The sequence below is a fragment of the Artemia franciscana genome, chromosome 8, assembly GCF_032884065.1.
Source record: "Artemia franciscana chromosome 8, ASM3288406v1, whole genome shotgun sequence".
Taxonomy (NCBI): Eukaryota; Metazoa; Arthropoda; class Branchiopoda; order Anostraca; family Artemiidae; genus Artemia; species Artemia franciscana.
The window spans coordinates 42,037,406-42,064,989 of NC_088870.1; the positions used below are offsets into that span (position 1 = coordinate 42,037,406).

A 27,584-nucleotide genomic window follows, 5' to 3' on the forward strand; every position below is an offset into this window, starting at 1 on the left:
AAAACTCAGGATTTCAGGTCTCACCAGGGTACGTCCCTGGTTCCATGGGTACGAAAATCTACCGTTCACCGTTCACTGATAATTAGTCAACTTTTAGACCACCTCAAAGGTTTCGACGGAAGTATCCTCAGAAAATATTGTCAATGGGATTGACGTTAGAATATGTACTAAAATGTCATTTCGACTGTAAACGAAGCACTATTGGAAAAGAGCTTCAATATATTGATTTGAGATTTGGCAAGGAAATTAAGTACAACGACCTTCGTAAAGTCACACAAAGATGAGTGAATGGTTGATTTTATTTATTTTTCCCCTTTCATATAGCAAAGTGGTAACCGCAGTTTAAATAGTTGGAACTGTTTAAGTTCTATATTTCAAGCTGTTTCCATAATTTTATTTTCGGTTCCACTGTTTCCAACTTCAAAATTTGTAAGGTGAAAGTTTTTACCTTCATTCATCTTTATCTTTCTCCCTCCACCTAAGTTCCAAGTCAGATTAAGAATATGCATGTTTTCTCTCTTGTTTTATCGTAAATTAATGAAGATAACATTATATATGGAACTTGGCAGATCAAAATCAAAGCATATTTTATGTTTATTTGACAAACAGTAAAGAAGTTTAACACATTATAACCTTGCGAATATTCTACTTCCAAAATAATGATTTGACAGAGATCCTTTCCTTCGTAAAAAAAAGAGAACCGAACCATAATTCTAAAAACAACTTCGACAATTTTGTTTGTTTTAAGCACTAGGGTTGTCATATCTAGCTGGGATTTTGTCATGACAATTGGAGATGAAAATTTAGAAACAAAGTAGAAAATTTTCTTAATCTATCTCATTTTGGGAGACAGAGAGGGGGGGGGGTAATCAAGATTTTACGTCGGTCACAAGAAAGGCAAGAAACGCAACTGAAACTAGTGGAAATATGTGTAGGAGACTCAAGAATGGACCACGGGTCTTAAATTACGCCAAAGGAATGTTCTCGGTATATCTCTCCCCCTTCCTTATATCTAAGGCTTATGCATTTGTTCTGTCGACTATTCTTGAAATTTTTGTCTACCACTGAAAATTTAATTTTTATAACTCACAGATTGCCCAAGTTCATCATAGGGTTAGTGCCCTTCGAAGGGGTGAGAGGTGGAGGTAGATGCTTCAGAAGACCTTCCCTAAGTATAGCTTACATTTGATTCCTGAAACTTTCATTCCCACGACTCGACTACTTTTCCCAACACTTTTCCTAACAATTTTATTCTTAGTTTCAGATTTAGATTCACTCCAAAAGGTTTATTCGCAAAATAATAACTTTCCACAAAAAAACTGCCAATACTTTAACTGAAACTTAGCATATGCTGTTTACCCCCCCCCCTCCCATGGAATCTTAAGATTTTATAGTTTCCCTCTTTTTTGAAAAATTTGCCTTATTTTAACGCTCTCATAAATCTTATCCTCCAACGTAGATGGAATGAGCCTTCAGCAATGTGTATGTGTAATGGTTGCAGTGATCTTTTTTTTACGATTCCATTACTCACATACGGAAAAGGTGAAAATATTACCCGTTGCCTTTATCAAATGCTCTTATCAAACATAATAATAATTTCTCTTGCAATTGCAATTTAAAGCCTTTTAATGGACCCAAAAGTGACACCAAAATGGCAATTCCTTCTTTCTTTTGGCCAACAAATGGGTTAAGATAAGTGGTTAATAAAAACATTCTAATCATTTATTTCGAATTGTTTCCTTATTTTTCAACATTGAAACAATTAATCAAAGAATTTTATTAAACAACACGAAAGGTTTTTTACATGAAAACAGCATCCACACAACATCTACATCAAACAACCGTACAATTTATACAACAACAACAGAATTAAATAGGGGTACTAAGATACGTATTAACTGTTAAAGTTTATTGAATTAGATTGCAATAAGTCAATACCTGTTGAATGTGACTTGGAAATAATTGATTTATGACTAAATAGTATGCTTTTAGCCACATATCTTAGCCTATCTCAAGCTGCAAAAGTAAGGAATTAGGGGTTACTTTGGGGTCCATTTAAAGGCTTTAAATTGGATATACGCCTAGACAAGGACCTGTATAGAAAGAATCATGTTAAAAACACCATTCATACTTCATAATATGGTGAATAGTTGTACCTAATACATTTTTTATACAGCCCCGCCAAAATTTGCCCCCATACCCCCTAATGTGCAAATACATATCCGAAATTATATATTTCCCATCAATTCCCCCAATGCGTCTCTCTTCTTTCAACCCGTGTACCTGTAAATTGAATCAACTGTGACGAAAACAAGAACCAGAAAAACAAGTATGGGTGGCAGAATGCATTGTTTATTTAATCTAGGCTATATATTTGCAAATTCGGGGGGGGGGGGGGGGTAAAGTATACCATGGCTGCATGCAAGATGTGTTGGCTGCAATTATTGCATATTATTAAGTATGAATCGTTTTCTGAACATGTTCCCTTCTCTACAGGTCCTTCTCTAAGCTTATATCCTGCATTCCCGGAGTCCAGGAGGATATACGGTACTTGTATGATATACCCCCTACCTAATATTCTTCTATGTGTTTCTCTGACGCTCAATCCTAATGAAATATACCAAAGTAAAATAAAAATATAATACTTCAGAAACAAACTTGGGCTATATATTTACACATTAGGGCGAGGGAGAGCTAAGGTATAAAGAGTCTGTATGCCTAATGTGTTAAGTACAATTGTTCTGCATATTATGTAGTAAGAATTGTTTTCTAACTTCACGCTGTCCAAATACTTTACTCCAACCACACCCCCTAATGTGCAAATATATAGCCCAAATTATATATCTTCCATCGATTCTGTCACTTCGATTTGTCTTCTCACGCGAAGCTGAAAGAAACTAAAAAAAAAACAAAAAAAACGGTTCTATAATGCGTCACATAAATGAACAGCTTGATATACCGGATATACTTAAAATCTTGAAAACTTCTATAAAAAATTCCAAACTATCAACTAATATAAATTACTAAGGTGTATCGAAAAACTTCACTCCCCCCTAATGGTCAAATACACCCCGTGTTAAAACACAATCAAACTTCTATACATCAAAATAGCTGTTGCATTCTTGTTCACTGTTTAAGTTGAAGAAAAGTAGGTATTGAAAATTGATTGCGTATATATAGTTTAGGGTATACATTGGACCATTATGGGGTGGACGAGGGGTAGGGATAAAGTTGATTGGTATAACTCAAGGTATAATAATAGTAGTTTAGAATGATTTAAAGCAGTTTTCTGAATTTTATTATTTTTTTTTCTGGAGAGAAGGAATGCAGCACTAATAACAAACGAAGTACTTGTGTATTATACCGACCACACTGTTGTTCTTGATCTATTTAAAACCGGTTTGTATCTGTCCAGTTGGAAATAATCAGTTTAGACCGAGTGAGATAAACTACTCTGCAGGTATATTTTAATTAAATATTTAATATATGGAGCTGGTTGGGTATTTCATATAATGCACTCTGATCGGCCTGCTTTCCACAATTCTCTGTTGTACTTTCCAAAATTTTGTTACTAAAGTATAATATTTTCATCAGATTTCGGTATTCTTCAATATGATTAACCTAACATCAATCTTGAGTAGTCGGTATAATACACAAGTAACAACAACAAAATTGGATTTACGAGTGAAACAATATTTATATTTGGAAGGAGCATAAGAAAAGGCGCAAAGTAATCTGTTCACCTTAACCCTCCATAAGCAAATAATCATCTAAAAATTCCCATTCCCCAACATTAGGGTGCCAGCATGGTGATTTACCGGCAATTCCATGTGCTCCTTTCCACATAACATTTATCCAGGCACGTACTCAAAAGGGAGGATTTTTTGGGTCCACTCCCCCAAAAACACAAATCAAGATTTTTTACTTAATTGACCTATTTTTTGCCTCAGATTTGCCCACCCAAGAAAACAACCTTTTTTTTCGCGTACATGCCTGTTTATATCCTTTTGGCGAAAGTAAAATCCCACCTTTTCTTCATAATATCAGCACAATAACCACGGAGTTTGAAATGATTACTGTTGTCGTAGAAGAAACAAAAAGGCAGATGAAAAAGCTCACGGCATTTGTCACGTCATTTTCCACGTGGTTTGACTAATTCAAGTGTCCTGCGCAAAACAATTTATGACGTATATAAGCAGCTGAAAAACTGCTCCTGTAGGCGGATAATGATGAATTGTGAACACGATGAAAATTCTAATTAGAAGGTACTTCTGGGAAGTAATTTATTAAATGACTACAGGCTAAAATGACCTCAACTTTTCTCCTTTTTTTAAATTTGAAAGTGTGTGCATTTCCGGATTAGATTCCGGGAAAACCTGTAGGCTACACACTTATAGTACGGCCAAAATTGCACATGAATGGCCTACTTTTCTGAGAAGCTACCGTCCCCCTCGTTAACATATTTTTTGATTTTTTTGCCTAAACCTAATGCCACCTAAATATTGAAATAAATAACGACTATAGGCTAGGATGAACTCAAGTTTGGATGTTCCCCCGATTAAATTCCGAGAAAACTTGTACACACTTCCAGTACTGCTAAAATTGCGTATTACTAGCCTGCTTTCCGATGCCATAAAATAATAATTAGACGAAATCTAATTTAGAATTATAATTATAACATGAATAAATTCTGATTAGAAGGTACTTCTGGGAAATAGTTTAATAAATGACTAAAGGCTAAGCTAGACAAATGATTTCTTTCAAAATTTAGAGTTTGGACATTTCTGGATAAACTTCTAGGAAAAACAACGCACTTTGAGTATATCCTACTAAATTGCGCACGCTTTTAGCCTAACCATCTGACACAGTATAATTCCCATTTGACGACATTCAAATTAGAACATAATGAAAATTATAGTTAAAAGATACTTCTAGGAAGTAATATATCTTATTACACAAACAATAATTGTAAACATATATGTAATAACTTCATAAATTATATATCTAATAACTGTATGATTTATTAGCTGTAATTTTTTTTCTCGAAAACAGCACCATAATTTTTTTGGGGAAATTGGCATAGCCTACTATCATTTTCTGGTGTAAAAAAAAAATTAAATAAATACAAATGCATATACGCAGCTAACAAGAATGGTAACAATCAATAGCGGTAACAGAGAAGCAGATCGACCGAACTGGCCTGCTCCTAGCACTCCAGGAAATCTTTGCTGGTGGCGGGGTATAAGATCGCGAAGAGCTTGCCAAAGGACATGTTTTTCGTAGTATATTACAAATTAATACGTGTATGAGTTAGCACAACAACATAAATCTTTAATTTATCATTGTGTCCAAAATAAAAGGGCGTGTCCATGTTCTTTTAATTTTACCGGACACTGAAAATGAAGTTTTTCATGGCAATAATTTTCGTTCAGCGATTCAAATAAAAAACATATATGAAATTTACAGTATAGCTGCATAAGTTGGTTTCAATTTGTTATCCATCGTACATATTATGTTAGGCAGCTTTTAAGCATGAGATGCCGCCTTTTCGTTACCCAGTTAATCACCTCTATCAGTGGTGCCGACAGGGAGGGGGGACATTTTTCCAGTAGATTCAAAATGCCTTTTTAATTATTTACATTAGAAAACTGAAAACAGAACAAAATTACTCCCCTCCTAGATTTGAAAAAATCATCTAGCCCCCCGCCCACACCAATTTTTCTCGAATTGGAGCCGCTTATACCTACCTCGTATGAAGTATATATGCCCCTACCAACCCGAACAGTAGATAAAAGCACTGAGACACAGAGTTTATTTGTAAAGAAAATATTTTGACTCAAAAACTTTTGTAGTTGCTAGTGCCTTGAAATTTTATACAAAAGAAAAAATCAGGTTTCGATTAATATATAAACATCTTGCTAAACAAACTCTGAGGATGCAATTTCCTTGCTCAATATGGTTTTACAACCAATCAGGTTAAAAAATTGTCTCCAGAAATAAGGAATAAAGTGACTGGCTTACGAAAATACATTAGAAAATAAAACCAATCGAATCAAAGCACAGTTTTAGTACATAATCTCAGTTTTTCTCTTTAATAAATGCAAAAAAAAGAAACCTTTTGTCACTCTCTAACTCATTTTCCCTTCCGTTCTTGACACTAACATATCTTCTTATTCTAATAAATACTATTTCTTGGAAATTTTATACTGATAGATGAGGCCCACAAGCAGGAGTTTTTGAGGCAAAATACCAAACTTTTTGAGGATAATGTCAAACAGAGAATAAACGTCAACAATGGACTGATTATATTCAAAATATAAGAAATTTCATTAGCATATGGATTGGATGAATTAACTTCCCTGTTTTTGAATTAGTTAAATTGAGTTAACTTGAGTTTTTGAGTTAGACTGAATTGAATTGAATTAGTTAACTTCCGCTCGGTTTCACAAATTTTATTGCCCCGTCGCAATAGGTATTATATACACATTGATTTCCGGATCTTGTATACCATGTTTGATCTGAAGAACTCCCCCCCATAGAAAAATTTATAAACTAGAACCAATTCTTTGTAATATTTATCCTGAAGGCGGGCTTTCACGTGTAATCATTTCTGTACCCCACCAACCGATCAAGCTGGGACACAAAAACAACGAATGCAGTTGATTTGTTTCGGGGAAGTTTTCTTTGTTCAATCTCTTCCCAAAATGAACGTTTCGATGATAAGCCCTTTTAAAGGACTTCAAATCCTTTGTTCTACAATACTATCTTCTTTTACTAAATCGACATCAAAGGAGAGGTCGAACTTCAGAGATACAATTCGTATTATTTCCCGATTTTCATTTTATTTAGTTTCCTCAATTCATTCCAAATACATAAACAGGCGGCAGGAATTCTTCATGCCCGGGTCCTTGAAATTCTAAAACTTCATCGATTTGTATTAATGCGTCTGTTTCTCTTTTCATTTTTATTCCTACGAACGATATCTTCCAAAATTCATCCCTTAAGTGAGTTCCCAAATACTTGCAGGTTTTGCTGTAAAAATTAATGTGAGATGTATATACCAATGTGAGACTTGCTTTGTTAAGGGCTTAGTTCATCAAATGGAGTTCACAATATAAAAACCATTTGTGTAACGATAACGCAAAGTCAGTTGTTGTGCAAAAGTGGTTTATTTACGAAGTCCCGGAATATCCAAGTTCCAGTATCCGCTTCCAGTATCAGAGTCAAATAATACTGTGACACTGAGCCACAAACAAATCAGAACATCTTCATTAGAAGAGATATGATACTAAAATCTTCCATATCTAAAACAGGTTTTGTATATATATACGGACTAATCTAGTACGATAATACGCAATCAACCCCTCGTTTATTACAAGCTGTGGGCCAATCATTTTTACGATATGAGAACTAGGTGGGCATGAAATATGTAGGTTGCTGTTTCTTGATCCTACAATATGACAAATATGTGTTCTACCAAGTATGAAAAACAAAGGTAACAAAGTTCACACCAAATTTGGTTCAAAATGCCCAGGGCGATTGTATTGAATATGACAGCTGAAGTCTTTTTACACATATCTATATATAGAGAGAAAGGTAGGGGGAGCCCTCCACCCAAGAGAAAGAAAATTACCCGGATGTAATTTGAAAATAAAAAACAAACCTAAAATGCTCTTTCTAAGGTGCTGGGTCTAACTGACAAAAGAAGAGATTGGGCTCCTGTCAAGGTCGTGTCCAGGGGAGAGGATAGGGGTTTCGACCCCCCCCCCAGTTGCTGATTCGTAAAAACAAAAGAATATGCATATAAACGAATTTTTGATGAATTTTTTAAGTCCCCCTCCCCATCATCACGGAAGAATACCTCCCTCGGCAGAAGAAAAATTCTGGGTACGGCTTTAGTTCATGTTCTAACACAATCTGTTCGATGTCATCTTCAGCCTGGCTTGTCCCCTTTACCCTCCCCAACCCGAACACAAATTCCGGAGACAGCTTAGTTCCTGTTCTAACATAGCCTGTTCGATGTCATCTTCAGCCTTGTTTAAATATTTAATTATTTTGTTATGCATATCCCATATCTTTCAAAATTTATTGATTTACATTTTATCTTCGTTTCTGAAAATCCTTTAACTGGCAAAAACAACCAGATTTGCCAAAAATTGTGCTTTTTGAAAGATTAATTCGAAACAATATTCACCTAGGGTCTCGTAGACACAGAGTCATGGAAATAGAGTCTTCAACTAAACCTTGTTTCTTGCATTTAATTAAGAAAATTTGTCTGTTTATGAGTCTACCTTTCTTCCCGGTCAGCAGAAACAAAGCTGAATCGTTATCTTAAGGCTTGTTTAAATTAAAAAATACATAAACACGAGGATGAAGCGACACAAATCCTGCTTAAAATCCATAGCCTAAGTTGGGCTTCAATGTCAATCAAGTCGTTTTAACAGTTTTTTTGTATCATAAAATACTAGAATTTGTACCTACATTCGGTTGAAAATAATCGGGGGCTTACTTCTTTTGTCGTTACTCCGAAGAAATCTAATTCAAAATCTGATGAAGCATCAAAGGTGTTCTAGAAGTTTATTAATTTATTTAAAAACAAGAGCTAAGAGCTCATATGGCACTTGTTACGAGGGAGAAGAGCTAAGAGCCAAGAGATCATATGGTATGAGCTCTAAAAAAATTCTATGAATCAATAGATTGATTTAAAAAGGAAAATAAGAGGCTTACTGTCGGTCAAGATTTAAAATAAGAGCTCAGAGTCACAAAGTCCTTCTAAATATCAAAATTCATTAAGATCCGATCACCCACTCGTAAGCTAAAAATACCTAATTTTTTCTAATTTTTCCTCTCCCTTTTGCCCCCCAGATGGTCGAATCTGGGAAAACGACTTTATCAAGTCAAATTGTGCTGCTCCCTAATACGCCTACCAATTTTCATCGCCCTAGCACGTCCAAAAGCACCGAACTCGCCAAATCACTGAACCCTCCCCCCCCCCAACTCCCCCAAAGAGAGCGAATCCAGTACGATTCTGTCGATCACGTATCAAGGACATTTGTTTATTCTATCAACCAAGCTTCATCCCGATTCCTCCACTCCAAGTGTTTTTCCAAGATTTCCCCCTCCAACTCCCCCCAATGTCAAAAGATCTGGTCGGGATTTGAAATAAGAGCTCTGAGACATGAATTCCTTCTAAAAATCAAATTTCATTACGATCCGATCATCTATTCGTAAGATAAAAATACACCCATTCTCAAGTTTTCCAAGAATTCCGGTTTCCCTCCAACTCCCCCGAATGTCACAGGATCTGGTCGGAATTTGAAATTTGAACTTTAAAGCACAAGATCCTCCTAATATCAAATTTCATGAAGATCTGGTCACCCTTTCGTAAGTTACAAATACCTCAATTTTCAAAATTACCCCCCCCCCCCAATTCCACCAAAGAGAGCAGATCCGGTCCAGTTACGTCAGTCACGTATCTTAGACATGTTTCTATTCTTCCCATCCAGTTTCATCCTGATCTCACCGCTTTAAGTATTTTCTAAGATTTGTCATCCCAACTGCCCCCCCCCCTAATTACGCTTGATCCGGTTGAGATTTAAAATAAGATATCTGAGTTGCGAGGTCCTTCTAAATATGAAGTTTCATGAAGATATGATCACTCCTTCGTAAGTTAAAAATACGCCATTTTTTCTTATTTTTCAGAATTACCCCCCCCCCCCCAATTGAGCGGATCCGTTCCAATTATGTAAATCACGTATGCAAGACTTCTGCTTATTTTTCCAACCAAGTTTCATCCCAATCCCTCCAATCTAAGCGTTTTCCATCATTTTAGGTTTCCCCACCCCAAACTTCCCCCAATGTCACCAGATCCGGTCAGGATTAAAAAAAAGAGCTTTGAGACACGATATCCTTCTCAATATCAAATTTCATGGAGATCCAATCACCCGTTCGTAAGTTAAAAATACCTCATTTTTTCTAATTTTTCAGAATTAACCCCCCCCCCCCCCAACTACCCCAAAGAGAGCGGATCCTTTCTGGTTATGTGAATCATGTATCTAGGACTCGTGTTTTTTCCCAACCAAGTTTCATCCCGATCCCTCCACTCTAAGTGTTTTCCAAGTTTTAGGTTTCCCCCTCCCAACTCCCTCCCAATGTCACCAGATCCGGTCGGGTTTAAAATAAGAGCTCTGAGCCACGATATCCTTCTAAATATCAAATTTCATTGAGATCCGATCACCCGTTCGTAAGTTAAAAATACCTCATTTTTTTATTTTTCAGAAATCCCCCCCCCCAACTACCCCAAAGAGAGGGGATCCGTTCCGTTTATGTCAATCATCTATCTAGGACTTGTGTTTATTTTTCACACCATGTTTTTGCGCTTATTTTTGCCATCAAGTTTCATCCCGATTCCTCCACTCAAAGTGCTTTCCAAGATTTCAGGTTTCCCCCCTCTAACTCCCCTCAATGCCATCAGATCCGGCCGGGATTTAAAATAAGAGCTCTGAGACACAATATCATTCTAAACATCAAATTTCATTAAGATCCCATCACCCGCTCATAAGTTAAAAATAATTCATTTTTTTCCATTTTTTACAAATTAACCGGCCCCCCACTCTCCCCCCAGATGGTCAAATTGGGAAAACGACTATTTCTAATTTAAGCTGGTCATGTCCCTGATACGCCTGCCAAATTTCATCGTCCTAGCTTACCTGAAAGTGCCTAAAGTAGCAAAACCGGGACCGACAGACATACCGACAGAATTGGCGATTGCTATATGTCACTTGGTTAATACCAAGTGCCATAAAAATTATTGTTTAGTCATCCAGAAATTCTATTCGTTGTCACTATGTTTACATTTCTATAACGTAACAAAACATACATAGGGCCGTATCCGGGGGGGGGGGGGGTACCCTGTTTGAAACCCCTCCCCCAAATATTTATCTTACAAAAATTTTGCTCTTACAAAAGTAAGAAAAATAAATATAAAATTCTTCCATTGTGTTTTGTAATTTTTTGTACCCTCCCCCAGACAAATACCCTCCCCCTGAACAAAAAACCTGCACAACGTACTATTCTACGGTGTGCTTATGCCTACTTGGAAATATCTCCTTTACGGCCAAAATGTGCTTCGGAAGATTACGCACCGTAGCAAAAAGTCTGAAGGTTATTCCAGTAGGAAAAATTCTAGTGTATAGGGTGAGAGTATCATAAATTGGTGCACACTTGAAGTTTTAATAGCGCTCTTTAATTTCGATGAGAAAAAAGAAAGAAAGACAAGCCCCTTGAAACTAGGCGAGATTCCCCCCTTTTTTAGCACTAATGGAATAATAATTTTAGCATACTACATTCTTCTATGTAGTATGTTTACCTCAATTGCAAACAAGAGCTAAGAGCTCATATGGCACTTGTGACGAGGCAAGAAGAGCTCTGAGCCAAGAGCTCATATGGTATGAGCTCTAACAAAATTCTAAGAATCAATAGATTGATTTAAAAGGAAAATCAGAGGTTTAATGCCGGTCAGGATTTAAAATAAGAGCTCTGAGTCACGATGTCCTTCTAAATATCAAAGTTCATTAAGATCCGATCACCCACTCGTAAGTTATAAATACCTGATTTTTTCTAATTTTTCCTCTCCCTTTAGCCCTCCAGATGGTTGAATCTGAGAAAACGACATTATCAAGTCAATTTGTGCAGCTCCCTGACACGCCTACCAATTTTCATGGTCCTAGCAGGTCCAGAAACACAAAACTCGCCAAATCACTGAACCCCTCCCCCCAACTCCCCCAAAGAGAGCGAATCCAGTACGGTTACGTCAATCACGTATCAAGGACATTTGCTTATTCTATCCACCAAGCTTCATCCCGATTCCTCCACTCCAAGTGTTTTCCAAGATTTCCCCCTCCAACTCCCCCCAATGTCAAAAGATCTGGTCGGGATTTGAAATAAGAGCTCTGAGACATGAATTCCTTCTAAATATCAAATTTCGTTAAGATCCGATCACTTATTCGTAAGAACAAATACCCCAATTTTCAAGTTTTCCAAGAATTCCGGTTTCTCCTCAAACTCCCGCCAATGTCACAGGATCTGGTAGGAATTTAAAATTAGAGCTTTAAAGCACAAGATCCTTCTAAATATCAAATTTCATTCAGATCTGGGCACCCTCTCGTAAGTTACAAATACCTCAATTTTCAAACCCCCCCCCCAACTCCACCAAAGAGAGCAGATCCGGTCCGGTTATGTCAGTCACGTATCTTAGACAGGTTTCGATTCTTCCCATCCAGTTTCATCCTGATCTCTCCGCTTTAAGTTTTTTCTAAGATTTCTGGTCCTCCCAACTGCCCCCCTCCCAGTGACGCTGGATCCGATTGAGATTTAAATAAGAGATCTGAGTTGCGAGGTCCTTCTAAATATGAAGTTTCATGAAGATCCGATCACTCTTTCGTAAATTAAAAATACGGCATTGTTTCTAATTTTTCAGAATTAACCCCCCCCCCAACAGAGCGAGTCCGTTCCAATTGTAAATCACGTATCTAAGACTTCTGCTTATTTTCCCCACCAAGTTTCATCCCGATCCCTCCAATCTAAACGTTTTCCATGATTTTAGGTTCCCCCCGAACTCCCCCCAGTGTCACCAGATCCGGTCGGGATTTAAAATAAGAGCTTTAAGACACGATATCCTTCTAAATATCAAACTTCATTGAGATCCGATTACCTGTTAAAAATACCTCATTTTTGGGGGATTTTTCAGAATTAACCCCGCCCCTACTACTCCAAAGAGAACGGATCCGTTCCGGTTATGTCAATCATGTATCTAGGACTTGTGCTTATTTTTCCCACCGAGTTTCATCCCGATCCCTCCAATCTAAGCGTTTTCCACGATTTTAAGTTCCCCCAATATCACCAGATCCGGTCGGGATTTAAAATAAGAGCTTTGAGACACGATATCCTTCTAAATATCAAATTTCATTGAGATAGGATCACCCGTTCGTAAGTAAAAATACCTCATTTTTTCTAATTTTTCAGAATTCAACCCCCCCCCCAACTACCCCAAAGAGAGCGGATCTGTTCCGGTTATGTCTACCATGTATCTAGGACCGGTGCTTATTTCTCCCATCAAGTTTCATCCCGATACCTCCACTCTAAGTGTTTTCCAAGATTTTAGGTTTCCCGCTCCCAACTCCCCCCAATGTCACCAGATCCGGTCGGGATTTAAAATAACAGCTCTGAGAAACGATATCCTTCCAAACATCAAATCAAACAGTTCGTGGTAACGAACTGTAGTAAGGAGCGACCCGGCTCAATAGTAACCAAAACTCTAAAAAATGGAATTTTTATGCCAATAGTTACATCCAAAGAATCGCATTTTAATGCTGATTTTAAATATATAAGTTCCATCAAGATTAGTCTTACCCGTCAAAAGTTACGAGCCTGAGAAGATTTGCCTAATTTTAGAAAATATGGAAAAATACCCCCTAAAAGACATACGATCTTAACGAAAATCACACCATCAGATTCAGCGTATCAGAGAACCTAACTGTAGAAGTTTCAAGCCTCTATCTACAAAAATGTGGAATTTAGCATTTTTTGCCAGAAGACAAATCACGGATGCGTGTTTATTTGGTTTTTTTCCCAGGGGTGATCGTATCGACTCAGTGGTCCTAGAATGTCGCAAAAAGGCTCATTCTAACGGATATTTAAAGTTCTAGTGCCCTTTTTAAGTGAGCAAAAAAATTGGAGGGCATCTAGGCCCCCTCCCACGCTCATTTTTTCTCCAAAGTCACCGGATCAAAATTCTGAGATAGCCATTTTATTCACCATAGTCGAATAACCTAATAACTATGTCTTTGGGGACGACTTACCCCCCCCCCCCCCCCCGCAGTCGCCGTGGGAGGGGCTGCAAGTTACAAACTTTGACCTGTGTTTACATATAGTAATGGTTACTGGGAAGTGTACAGATGTTTTCAGGGGGACTTTTGTGGTTTGGGGGGAGAGTTGAAGGGGGGTTACGTGGGAGGATCTTTCAATTGAGGAACGTTTTATTGGGGAAGAGACTTTCAATAGAGGGGGCGCACAATTTTCTAGCATTATTAAAAAAAAAACAATGAAAAAATAAATATGAAAAGTTTTTTCTACTGAAAGTGAGGAGCAGCATTAAAACTTAAAATGAACAGAAATTATTACGCATATGAGGGGTTTACCTCCTCGTAATACCTGGCTCTTTACACTAAAGTATTTTTAGTAATTTCAACTATTTATTCTACTGCCTTTGTGATTCAGGGGTCATTCTTAAGGAATTGGGACAAAATTTAAGCTTTAGTGTAAAGAGCGAGGTATCGACGAGGGGTGAAGTTACGTATATTTTTTACTTATGAAAACGTTCGTAAAAATTAAAAGTTATAGTTGCCTTTTTAAGTAATTAAAAAATTGGAGGGCAACTAGGCCTCCTCTCTCGCTCCTTTTTTTTTCACAATCTTCCGATTAAAACTATGAAAAAGCCATTTAGCCCCCAAAAAAATTAATATGCAAATTTCGTTTAATTATTTATGCGTGGAGAGCCAAGATAAAATAATGCATTAATTAAAAAACGTCCAGAAATTAAACAAAAAAACAAGTTTTTTTAAATGAAAGTAAGGAGCGACATTAAAACTTAAAACGAACAAAAATTACTCCGTATATGAAAGGGGCTTTTCCTCCTCAACGCCCCGCTCTTTACGCTAAAGTTTTTTACTGTTTTAAAATGTAGAGTTAAGAGAAAGAGTCAAACTTTAGCGTAAAGAGCGGGGCGTTGAGGAGGAAAAGCCCTTTTCATATACGGAGTAATTTTTGTTCGTTTTAAGTTTAATGTCGCTCCTTACTTTCATTTAAAAAAACGTGTTTTTTGTTTAATTTCATTAAGATCTGATCAACCGTTCGTAAGTTAGAAATACTTCTTTTTTTCTATTTTTTCCGAATTAACGCCCCCCCCCCCAGATGGTCGAATCGGGAAAACAACTATTTCTACTTTAATCTGGCCCGGTCCCTGATACGCCTGCCACATTTCATCGTCCTAGCTAACCTGGAAGTGCCTAAAGTAGCAAAACCAGGACCGACAGACCGACAGAATTTGCGATTGCTATATGTCACTTGGTTAATACCAAGTGCCATAACTAGAAATGGACATCCTCATCCCATTTGGGGTGATCTAATTTTCGTTTGGCCCTAGATGCTTGGCCGACATGGACGATCTTGGCAAATCTGTCATACTTCATCCACAGAACGTGTCCTAGCCATCTTAATCGTTCTCTCATCATATCACTAGAAAGCGGGATTGGCCAACATTTATTTTTACCGCTTACTGTTTGAGATAAGGTCAGGCATTCGGGCACCCAAAGCATCTTCCATACTTTTTTTCAACTGCGAAAAAACACGTTGGACCTTGTCTATTCTACTTTTAACATCTTAATTATACTAATATATATATATAATATAATTATATAATATTCATTATTTTGAAAGTATTGTAATTCATTAAAAGTAGCAGATATGAACATTATGCCCTATTAGTGGACATTAGAGGCTACATACTAAGGTGTAAGCACATACTTTCTCCTTTCATTTTCTTTGACTTATCATATGACTTTGTTAAATGTTAAATAAAGCAATGCGTTAAAGAAAGCACACACAGCAAATATTTACACTATATAAGGTTTACGTTCCCTGTGGTATGTTATTTTTATACTCTCATGTGCTTTGAATACATAAATTTCGCCATTACTCTGTAGCTAAGATTCTCTTGAATTCATCTACCGTAACAATTTTTTTGAATTTAGGGCCCAGGGCTTTTTGGATTAAAAATACATTCAAATCGTTGAAAAAAAGACAATTTATTTATTTTTTATAACAAGTTTAGATCTTTCTCTAAAAAATTTATAATATTAATATTAAAGTCTCAATTATGTTACAAGATCAGGGTTACCACCCCTAGTGATTTATCACTATTTCTAGTGATTTTTTATTGCCTGAATCACTAAATTTGCACATAAATCGCTAGATTATTGGAGAAAATCACTAAGTCAACCATAAAATAACTAAAATCTAGTGATTTTTTTTGACAGGGTGGCAACCCTGAACCACATGGCTTTTAAGCGCCGCATAACTCCTCTGTGGATCTCTGACTTGTCACGAACAATTCTGGAACTCTTTTTTTTGTAAATTAAAGTACATCATATCTAAATAAAGGATTTATTCAACATACCTAGATGGCAGTGACGTACTCAACGGAGGGGTTAACGGGGAAAACTGTTGCTGCACTTGCAGTTGAATTTGCTGCAATGGACTAGGTGCTACTGTGTCAGGCTCAGAAGTTGGTGTTATAACACCATTTGTTGGAGTTAGAGAAGAATGAGTTGAAGTTGCTGGTTGGGCGGTGATGGGAGGGGTCTGAGTTTGTCTTCCAAGTTGTTGTTGAACGGTGTATTGAGGCCGAGGAGACATACGAGGACTCATCATTTGCGATACAGCCTAGAAAATAAAAATGCATCATAGGAAAAATAGGCGATTTGATAACGAGTTGAAGCATACATTTTCTAAAGGAAAATAATGATCTGGAACCGTGATTCCCAATGTGGAGTGAAGGCCCCACCGGCGGACCTTTCGGCTGAATATACTTTAGACCTTGGATTCGAAAAAAAAATTATGTGAATGCGTCATATTCCCGTGCATTTAAAAAGCAAAAACGGTACATACTAGCATTGCAATTATGTCAAGATTTGTATAAAAGGTGCTGTATACAGGCAAAATTTGTCATTAGCATAAAACATGCCTAGAGGACGACCCCCTAAAAATATCAAACTAATGGCCTTTTTTGCTTCCTTCAGGTGAATATATGTAAAATTGTGAAGAAAAAATTTAAATGTTATGAGTGGGCATCAGGATTATCGAAATAACTTGGTGGGGCATGGCCTAAAATTGGTTGGGAACCACTGATCTAAAGCTTCGTCAATTATTGCTTTGTATCCTTAAATTATCTTTGTAATTCCCATGAGTTTCTGAAGTTCTGGAATATCCATGAAAATGGACATAATTGGACACAAATTGGAGGAGAGAGTTCAGTATTAATGAGTGATGGACCGGATTAATTATCATTATTTTTCTTATTTGTCTGTTATCATTTTTAATTCAATTATTTTTATTTCTTTTTATTTAATTTTGTTGTTGCTATTAATTTTCAGAATCTGTATACTGAAACTTTGCTCTGGTTTCTATACTGAAAACTGTGTATTTTGTATCCTTAAATTACCAAAAATATTTTCCAAAGGAAAACAGCTACGTAGAGCATCACCGATTGTGGCTTTGTATCCTTAAATTACTTTTGGGAAAGGGCGGAGTCAATAAATATCGGTATTTTAAAAAAATATGAATTTTTTATTATTTTGAAACAAAAAAGGTAATATTTGTAAAAAAAAAAGCATTGAAATTATCTAATACTCAAAAAATTTCAATATCGAATATAAAAAATTTCCCCCAAACAATTTCGAAGGTTTGAAAGAAATATAAACAAGAAATGTAAAATTCAATCAATTGAAGGAATTTTTTTCCAGACCAAAATTTTGTCACTGAACAACTTCTAGCCCTTGCGAAAATAAACCTTTTAAAATAAAATATTATAAAACCTTGTTCGAAGAGTTAAAAACACAAGCACCAGTAACATGATACTATTACGATATAATGTTTTAGCTTTGGAATAAAAAAAAAATTCGTTTAAAAGCCAACTTGGCTACACTCCAAAAACGGATGTCCTCAAATAGATTTTTCATATACAAACATAAGCAAGCAGAAAAAAAATACTTATTCTTTTTTGCTCACACGTGGGTATTACGTAATCGCTATTGACAATACCTGTTCTATATCACTACCACCTCTTCCAACTTCTAAACACAGTTAACCTACTTAAGAAATATATGGCACATTTGCACAACTTACCGAAGTTGGGATAGACACCATCTGCTGCAGTTGTGGGTTCGATGGCGATTGCATTGAACGATGTGGTGACTGAGGTACAGTAACTGGTGATTGAGAAACATGCCGTGGAGATTGCATTACAGATGGTGAAGAACTTGGTGAAGGGGCAGCAGCTTGTGCATGTTGAAATGGCCTAGGTGACTGTGACGGATGCGGAGACATAGTACTACTAGGGGATGGTTGGTGATTTGATATGCTTTGTGCTCCCTGCGATCCTTGATTAACTCCATGAGCAACCTGGTGAGGTGATTGATGCATAATTTGTATATGTGATTGATTATTATGTTGCTGGGTTGGGGCAGACTGAGCTTGAGGAGTGCCAACTATCTGTAGCATTGGCATTTGTGGAGTAAATTGAACCATATTTCCTTGAACGTTCTGCTGAAGCTGGTATTGTTGAATCTGTCCTTGCTGATTGACGAACTAAAAAAAGTAGAAGGTAAAAATCTTGTATTATTATGAGCGTTGAACGTTCCAGAACATTACTTGAACGTTCTAGTGAGCCTGATACTACTGAATCTATCCTTGCTGGTTGACGAACCAAAAAAAATAATAATAAGTAAATAAATAAAATACAAGGTGCGTTTTAGGCACTATTATGAACGATGAACAAACGTTACTTGAACGCTCTGCTGAAGCTGGCATTGTTGAATCTATCCTTGCTGGTTGACCAACCAAAAAAAGTAAATAAATAAAATACAAGGTGCGTTTCCTATTTTCGGATATTGCACCGTTGATCAAACAGTTCGTGGTAACGAACTGTAGTAAGGAGCGACCCGGCTCAATAGTAACCAAAACTCTAAAAAATAGAATTTTGATACCAATAGCTACATCAAAAGAATCGCATTTTAATGCTGATTTTAAATATACAGGTTTCATCAAGTTTAATCTTACCCATCAAAAGTTACGAGCCTGAGAAAATATGCGTTTTTTTTAGAAAATAGGGGGAAACACCCCCTAAAAGTCATAGAATATTAAAGGTCACACCAATCAGATTCAGCGTATCAGAGAACCCTACTGTAGAAGTTTCAAGCTCCTATCTACAAAAATGTGGAATTTTGTATTTTTTGCCACAAGGTAGATCACGGATGCGTGTTTATTTGTTGTTTTTTTTTCCAGGGGTGATCGTATCGACCCAGTTGTCCTAGAATGTTGCGAGAGGGCTCATTCTAACGGAAATGAAAAGTTCTAGTGCCCTTTTTAAGTGACCCAAAAAATTGGAGGGCACCTAGTCCCCCTCCCACGCTAATTATTTCCCCAAAGTCAACGGATCAAAATTCTGAGATAGCCATCTTATTCAGCGTAGTCGAAAAACCTTATAACTATGTTTTTGGGGACGATTTACTTCCCCACAGTCCCCATGGGAGGGGCAACAAGTTACAAACTTTGACCAGTGCTTACATATAGTAATGGTTATTGGGAAGTGTACAGGCGTTTTCAGGAGGATGTTTTTGGTTGGGAGAGGGGTTGAGAAGAGGGGGATATGCTGGGGGAACTTTCCATCGAGAATTTATCATGGGAGAAGAAAATTTCCATGAAGGGAGCGCAGGATTTTCTAGCATTATTAAAAAAAAAAAAATGAAAAAATAAATATAAAAAGTTTTTTTCAGCTGGAAGTAAAGAGCAGCATTAAAACTTAAAACGAACAGAAATTATTACCCATACGAGGGGCTCACCTCCTCCTAATACCTCGCTCTTTACGCTAAAGTATTTTTAGTAGTTTCAACTATTTATTCTACGGCTTTTGTGATTCAGGGGTTATTCTTAATGAATTGGGACAAAATTTAAGCTTTAAGGTAAAGAGCGAGGTACTGACGAGGGGGCGAACCCCATCATATATGTGATAAAAACATGAGAATACAAAAGTTCTTTACGTAAGCTAATTTATAAGTTTTACTAAAAAAATTTTACTAATAAAAAGATTCGTAAAAAATTAAAAGTTATAGGTGCCTTTTTAATTAACCAAAAAATCGGAGGCCAACTAGGCTTCCTCCTTCGCTCTTTTTTTTTCAAAATCATTCGATCAAAATTATGAGAAAACCATTTAGCAAAAAAAAAAAAAAAATACAAATTTCGTTTTAACTATTCCTCTGCGGAGAGCCAAAATCAAAACATGCATTGATTCAGAAACGTTCAGAAATTAAATAAAAAAAAAACAAGTTTTTTAAACTGCAAGTAAGAAGCGACAGTAAAACTTAAAACGAACAGAAATTACTTCGTATATGAAAGTGGCTGCTCCCTCCTCAACGTCCCGCTCTTTACGCTAAAGTTTGACTCTTTCTCTCAACTCTACTTTTTAAAATAGTTAAAAATTTTAGCGTAAAGAGCAGAACGTTGAGGAGGGAGCAGCCCCTTTCATATACGAAGTAATTTCTGTTCGTTTTAAGCTTTACTGTCGCTCCTTACTTGCAGTTTAAAAAACTTGTTTTTTTTTATTTAATTTAAAATAAAAAGAGCACTACGTAAAAAGCAATTTTTTTTTTAAATTGCCTCGGTTTTAAATTGGCAGTTGCCATTTTTAAGTTGCCAGCATTACCACAGAACCAGCTGCAAATAATTGTCAAATTTTTGGCTTAAGGCTGCTGCACCGGGTAGATTTCCTACTTCAAGAAAATCTGGGAGTCTGAGAATAAGCTTGTCACGTTTTCGGGACTTCCGATTATTCTACTTCGCTGGTCGGCAGGGTTTAGTCGCTGATTGCTTAAAGTTGCAGTTCTTTTTTATGTTATTTTTTAGTGTATTTATATATATTTTTTTGTATTAAGTGTATTTACAGGTTGTTTGGCTTTATGAAATAAAAGATTTATTTATTGGATCTCTCAAAATTGATCGTGGGAAATTATAGTTGGTACATTAACAGTTGTTAAAAAGTTGCTGAGGTTTATTTTTACAAAGTTTTAAACAAAATTAAAGTGCATTAGGTAGCAATCGACTAAACAGTTCCTTTGCTTATGCTGTAAACAATAGGACAATTAGAACTACTTTGAAGCGGGGGGGGGGGGGGGTAGCTGCCCCATCCAGGCCAAAGCTTTCCCCCCCCCCGACCTAATTTTGTCCCCACCCCCACCCCCAGCTGAAATTTAGTTTCTGCAAAAAAAAACTTTTCAAAATTAAGACAAGCCTCCATAATTCAAGTATCAAGAAAAACAGATCAAATTCTTTAGTATATCCTTGCCTTTATGGTAATATACTACTCATTTTTCAGTTTTCACTTTCATTTTCACTTGATTTGGAAAAATTGACTCCAACCCCCCCCCCCCTCCTTTGGGGATTTCGATGAAATTACGCCATGGCTAAAATGTTCCAAAAAATCACTTGAGATGTCAAAAAATTATTAAATTCCAACAGAATTACTTATCATTACAAAATTATTAAATTCCAACAAAATTGTAGAAGCTCTTACACAATTAATAAATGCTAATAAAATCACATAAGTTGTTAACAAATTATTAAATACCGACAAAATTATCTAAGTTGTTACAAAATTACCTGTAGTTGTCCTTGCTGTGCCATGATCGGTGTAATCAAACCAGCACGAACGGCATTTTCTATATTCTGTTTTGCCACTTGTTGAGCCGTTTTCTGTGCCGCCATTTTACGAACCTTAGACTGAAAAAAAATTTATCAAAATAAAATCAAAAATGCTTCTTGATATTAACTGGTTAAAAAAAGTTTTATGATCAAGAAAGAGAAAAGTCGGCAAACACGAAATAAACAAATTTTAGGCCACAATTTTTTAATAGAAATCATTTTTTACGGTTTCGCCAATATAAGTTTTACAAACATTTAAAAACCCATCAAAAGAAATACAGAGGACATGGATGCACAAAATTCCAACCTTTGTAAAGGAGGAGAAAGGGGAGAAGGGAGTTAAAAACACGAACAAAGATACATTTTAGACCACAATTTTTTTGTGGAAGTGCTCGTTTAACTAAAATAATATTCAATTTCACTCATATTAGAAATTGCCTTACGATTAATGCAAAAGAGAAAACACAGGAAACACAATATTACATTTAACATGTTAGAAGGTCACAGCTTTCCTTTAGAACAATTTTTTTTACCTTTTACTACCTTTTCCAGATTTTACAAACTTAGGCGATAACAGCACAGGGTATAGAAACTTCTACCATTATAGGGGGGGGGATCGAAAGCACGAGAAAAGATACATTTTCAGGCAGCAATTTTTTTTTAGAAGCATGACTCATTTTTTACAGCATATGTAATTTGACTTTAGTAAGATTACAACAAAAAGAAAAGACAGCAAACATCGGCCGACACAAACAGAGCACATAATTTAGGCCAAAACTCCTTTTAAGACTCCATTTTCATCTTCAAGTCTTCAAATAACTTACATTTCACAATCTCGAGCAAACAAATACAAAAAGTGCATGGCATGGATGCGTAACAGTCCGACTTCACATTGTAAGACAGGCATGAAAAGTATATCTTCGGCCGAAATTTTTCTTTAGAAGATCTCACTTTTTATCACGTATTTAATTTGATTATATTTAAAAAGCTTTAAGACTAATCAACAAAAAGTGAAGAAAGCAAATGTTTCCGATGAGATTCCCAGTTCGTTTCCAATACAGACACATACAAGAAAAGTAATGAAAACTAAAAACTCGCAAAATAAAATCAAATCAACTAAAAGAATAGGATATGCAGATTCTTTGGACAATAGAAGAAAATGTAGAAGAATAAAGAAATACCGCAACACCATACTTTATAGGAATACAGCATACACCAACACAATAATTAGGCAACACCATACGGGTTAAAGATGTACTAAACTATGACAGTTCGCTTAAAAAGCATCTTTTCAAGAATTTTTAAAATGAGAAACGAGCCAACATATTTTATCGACTAAGGGGTCAATTTGACCAACCCAGATCGTGATTTTCGTCAAAGCAAGGTGGAATACGTCAAATTGGGGTGAATACCGATTAATATCGACACTTTTCTTAATGCAAACGAACACATTTTTTTAGCACTGGGCCAAAAAAATTAGAATGGGTTAAGGGGCCTAACAATCACCACTGGTGATGCATCTGGCAGGGATTTCCGGTCCGTAATTCTTTGGGTCAAATTACACCCCTCCTGCATCATAGAATACAAAGAAAGATTTTTACTGAAGTACTAATCAATATATTCTTAATAATTTGTACAGAAATCTCTTCTCACGCCCCTTGAGGCCGTGCAAGCCCTGTCGAGATTCCCTACTTTAGGAAACAAGAATAAATTGGAAATACCCGACGAAAACATAAATATACAACATATACCTTAATGGTTCCACTATTCTGTGCAGTAATGGTCTGTGTTGACACAGAGCTAGCGGGAGCAGGTCGAATATGTTGAGGGGTTGAAGTAGCTTGTCGAGGCACAACCAACTTTGGCTGTATAGGAGGTCCGACGTTAACTTCACCAGGTTGACGATTTCTAACTTGGGGAGCAACCCCAATTTGACCAATTGGAGCAATGGCTATAAATAAATTCAAATTTAGTCAAAAAATTCTAGTTTAAAAGGAATCGAAAAAATCTGCACTGATTGATGAAATAACAAAAATATTTATTTTTAATTTTAAATATGTAAATGATTTAATGAATTAGTCAAAATATAACTATTAAAATATTTCCAGACGAAGAGAGGTTAAATCAATTTTTACTCCCACCGATACAGCACTACTTCAGTTGGAAACTTGAGAGAGAAAAACTTCAAGTACATCAACCAAGATGAACCTTAAGTGGTCAATTATTTCTCAAGTAATGACTCTCCATCTATACGCTACATACAACGTGGTGAAATAAATCCGGCTAAATATGTTAAGACCCTTGGAGTTTATCTATAAAATTTCCCTATATTCCATTACCAGGCTTTCATTTCGCATAGAGCTGTCAACAGTGGCCATAAAATTATTATAATACATTTCAATCGCTTTAATCTTTGTTGTTCTACACCAGCTTATAACCTTTCAGTGCAACTATTAATAGGTTAGAACAGTTCGGTTCTGTCCTTTTTGTATTAAATAAAAAAAAAACAAGTTTTTTTTTTTTAACTGAAGTAAGAAGCGACATTAAAACTTAAAACGAACAGAAATTACCCCGTATATGAAAGGGGTTGTTACCTCTTCGACGCCTCGCTCTTTGCGCTAAAGTTTGACTCTTTCTCTCAACTCTACTTTTTAAAACAGTAAAAACTTTAGCGTAAAGAGCAGGGCGTTGAAGAGGGAACAGCCCGGACATTTCGGGAACATTTCGGTTCGGTCCTTTTTGTACAAAGCTAATCTGCTGATGCGTAGGTAGTTTTTATAGACTGACAAAGCTATGGATTACAGCGGAAGATTGAAATTGTCTAATCTACTCTAATCCAGAAATAACACTGAAGACTTGCACTTTACGATTTATGTAAGCAATTAGACGTGGCAGCATCAGTGCTGAACCCCGTAAAGTATTTAATGTTTGATATTATTAATTGATTCACTCTAGGAAACTAGAGAAAATAGAGAGAATCGCCTTTTCCCTAGAAACTATATGTGATCAATGTAAATTACTCCAGCCTAGATTAAACAGAAGATTTTTTTTTTTTTGGCGAGGGTAAATTTTTTTCCAAATAATGCATTGAAATTGCTAATTTTGTATTAGCATTTTTATTCATTGGGACACTTCGAGATTTATTGTTGTATTTTAAGTATATTTCTCAAAGAGTACGTTTCATCTTAACCAAATATTTCTCAGCTCCATACCATTGTTGAGCTCACAGAGCCTGATTCTAAAAATATCTCGGCAAATTTGTGCTAAAACACACAAATAAAAAACAACTATTATTAGAGAGCCTTTAAACAGGGTGTTAGGGGAAAATTACCCTCAATTTCAGCTGAAAAATCCTTGTTTCACTATAACTATCAAAGATAAAAGCGCAAATTTGGCGGTACTGAACGCCCGACCTGAATAGTTCTTTTGATCCCTCTGTAAAGCTTTAGCTCGTAAAGATTTATGCTTACAAGCATGATGAAATCCATGACACTCAAACCCATGACACTCAAACCCTAAGAGGTGTTGAAACCCCACGAATCGTAAAAACTATAAAACTTTATCGGTTTGGCTTCTGAATGACTCGAATTGTTTCTGGCTCTCTTAACAACTCAGGACCTTTTGATTTCTATGCTAGCCTTGGGCTCTTGGTAAAAGTATACCAAACATGCCCTAAAAAGTATACCAAGTATTAATATTATTATTTAATATTCTGTTGTTTTTTTTTAGAGATATTTTTGCAAGCGAATTTAGGGAAGTTTTTTCATTCTTTTGGGCAACCCTGTTAAGAATAAGAACGAACTTTTAAACTATGTAGAAGTTTGATACTTGGGAGCAGTTATTAACATTCGTAGTAAGAAGAGTGGGACATCTATTTCCTATACAGGATTTAAGAAACTCCCTCTCATTCTTCCTCCTAACTTCTATCAATCAAAGCCTTCATATGGGGCTACAATGAAAAAAACCCTCAGACCTCTTGTTTTACATACATAATCAAAAATAGATGTAATTAAAAAAAGCATTATAATAAATACCTTGTTGCTGAGGTTGCATTTGCTGTTGAGCTGGAGCAGCAAAAATCATGCCACCACTTCCATCCGCTTGAGTACCACTTCGAATATATATAGGCGGATTGTGTGACAATATAGGCTGCTGTATTCCATTTGGCCCAGTGGCCCAAGTAAATCCTTGACCTAAGTTGAACTGTTGCGGTAAATACTAAAAATAAAAAATGATACTCATCATTTATGGATTAAAATATTCTCAAATGTATACATAAATAAACGGAAGTGCTTTTCTCAATAAGGAGCTTGAGTACTGAAATTACGAGACAAGCTGCATAATAACTAGGTATCTGAAACAGTACCATATTTATCCCTTTGTCCGTTAATTATATATTGGAAAAAGTTGAATCATAGGGTTGGAGTTTTTATAAGAAGGTGTATACGCTAGGGGTTTTTCTCATTAAGGCGCCAAATATTTGACGGGAATATGGCCCGACGTTTTTCTGTATGTATGTTTTCTTATATGTTTTGAAGGATTTATGCACATTGTGTTGTAGACTTGTTCAAATTGGTTTCAAAAAAAAATATTTAGCATTTTTTTTTTACAATGAATTGTTAGCATTTAACGATGTTTTCTTTATGGACTTTTTCACTCTTTTTGGTTTAATCAATATATTCAAAGTTTATATTTACGATGTACAAAGCTGAGATTCAGTGAAGATCTTTGACACTCAAACCCAAGGAGCAGTTGGGTTTGAATACCCAGCCCCCCCCCATGCACTTCCTGGCTGAAGGGCCACGAAACGGAGATCAGTACTCAGTACCACCGGTTTGGACCTAGAGGGTCTAGTACCGTCACACTTACTTACTTTTTTAAGAGCAGAAGAACCCCACGAGTGAACTTGATTGATTTGATTTCTAAATGGTTCACATTGTTTCTATCTCTCTTATCGTTCAGGCTCTACTGTTTTTTCCGACTTCAAATAGGCTTTCTTTTATTGTTGTCTCTTTCAAGGAGGCACACTCGTGCCTCTATAAAGAGGCGACACACGACAATGTTAAGCGATCTTCGGTTCCAGTGGTCGCAGACGGATGGGGAGGGATGCATTTCGTAGCCCGAGCTCCAACTAAGAAACCTGCAAAATTTCATCCCCCTCCAACTTTTTCTTCATGGGGAAAATCTGGCCGAAAGTTTCGACCTGTCAACCCAAGCCCCCCTTTAACGTTGTCCGATCGGGCTGAAATTCACAAGTTAAGGTCCCCTAGGGCCCAGGAGCTTATCCGCGAAAGTTTTTTGTTTTTTTGCTAACCCCCAGCTCTTGGCTTCGGAAAGGCCCTCTTTTAATTAACAAAAAATTGAAATGAATGAATAATGGAATAACTTCGAAAAATGTTAAACACAAGAGGACAGGAGAACCATTGCGCCGAAACTAGTAATTAGTAACAATGAAGTCCCCCCAAAAAAAAACCTGTACAAAAGAGTCTTTAAAAGCTGGGGGTTTGGGGGGCGGCAGCCCCCCAACTGCCTCTTCTAATTCCTGTACGTTTTAAGGTTCGACTTTGGGACGCAGCGTCTTTAACTCTTTAAGAAAACGAAGTTTTTTTCATATTATTTTGTTAAAGGATCCAAATGAACCTCTCTTAAAAGGGATATATTTGACCCTATATCTAATTACCTATGGACTTATCAGATTATGAACACGCGAGGTTGGTAAACTTTGTTGTTTTTTTCAAATAACTTAATAAGATTATTTATTTCTATATAGCATGCAGGAAAAATTGAGGTTTCGTTCGTGTCATGCAGGGAGGAAGAGGATAGCAAACAATAAAATATATAAATAACAATTATAAGATTTATTATAAGAATAATAAAGAATAAAATATTGGAAAAAAAGTTGAAAATTACCACTAATATATACAATGATTTCCTGGAGCTGTTGCAGGACATTACTTTTCTGGAAAACAGTTTAGGCTTCATCTGTTCTTACCCTTATGCGTCGAAAATGTATAATTTTGGCTATATATTTGCATAAGGTGGGGACTAAGTAA

At 36.2% G+C, this 27,584-nt stretch overlaps 1 protein-coding gene across 3 annotated transcripts in view; it reads right to left on the reverse strand.

The window, feature by feature from the left end:
• The window catches only part of LOC136030445 (polyhomeotic-like protein 3), a 154,051-nt gene that overhangs the window by 28,432 nt on the left and 98,035 nt on the right, over positions 1-27,584 (reverse strand). For all 3 annotated transcript variants that reach the window (XM_065709429.1, XM_065709428.1, XM_065709431.1), the window contains 5 exons: positions 25,566-25,749; positions 23,283-23,482; positions 21,490-21,609; positions 17,962-18,423; positions 16,235-16,500 (listed from right to left, as the gene is read on the reverse strand). In XM_065709429.1, coding sequence (XP_065565501.1) covers positions 16,235-16,500; positions 17,962-18,423; positions 21,490-21,609; positions 23,283-23,482; positions 25,566-25,749 — 1,232 coding nt within the window. The remainder of the gene's footprint in view (positions 1-16,234; positions 16,501-17,961; positions 18,424-21,489; positions 21,610-23,282; positions 23,483-25,565; positions 25,750-27,584) is intronic.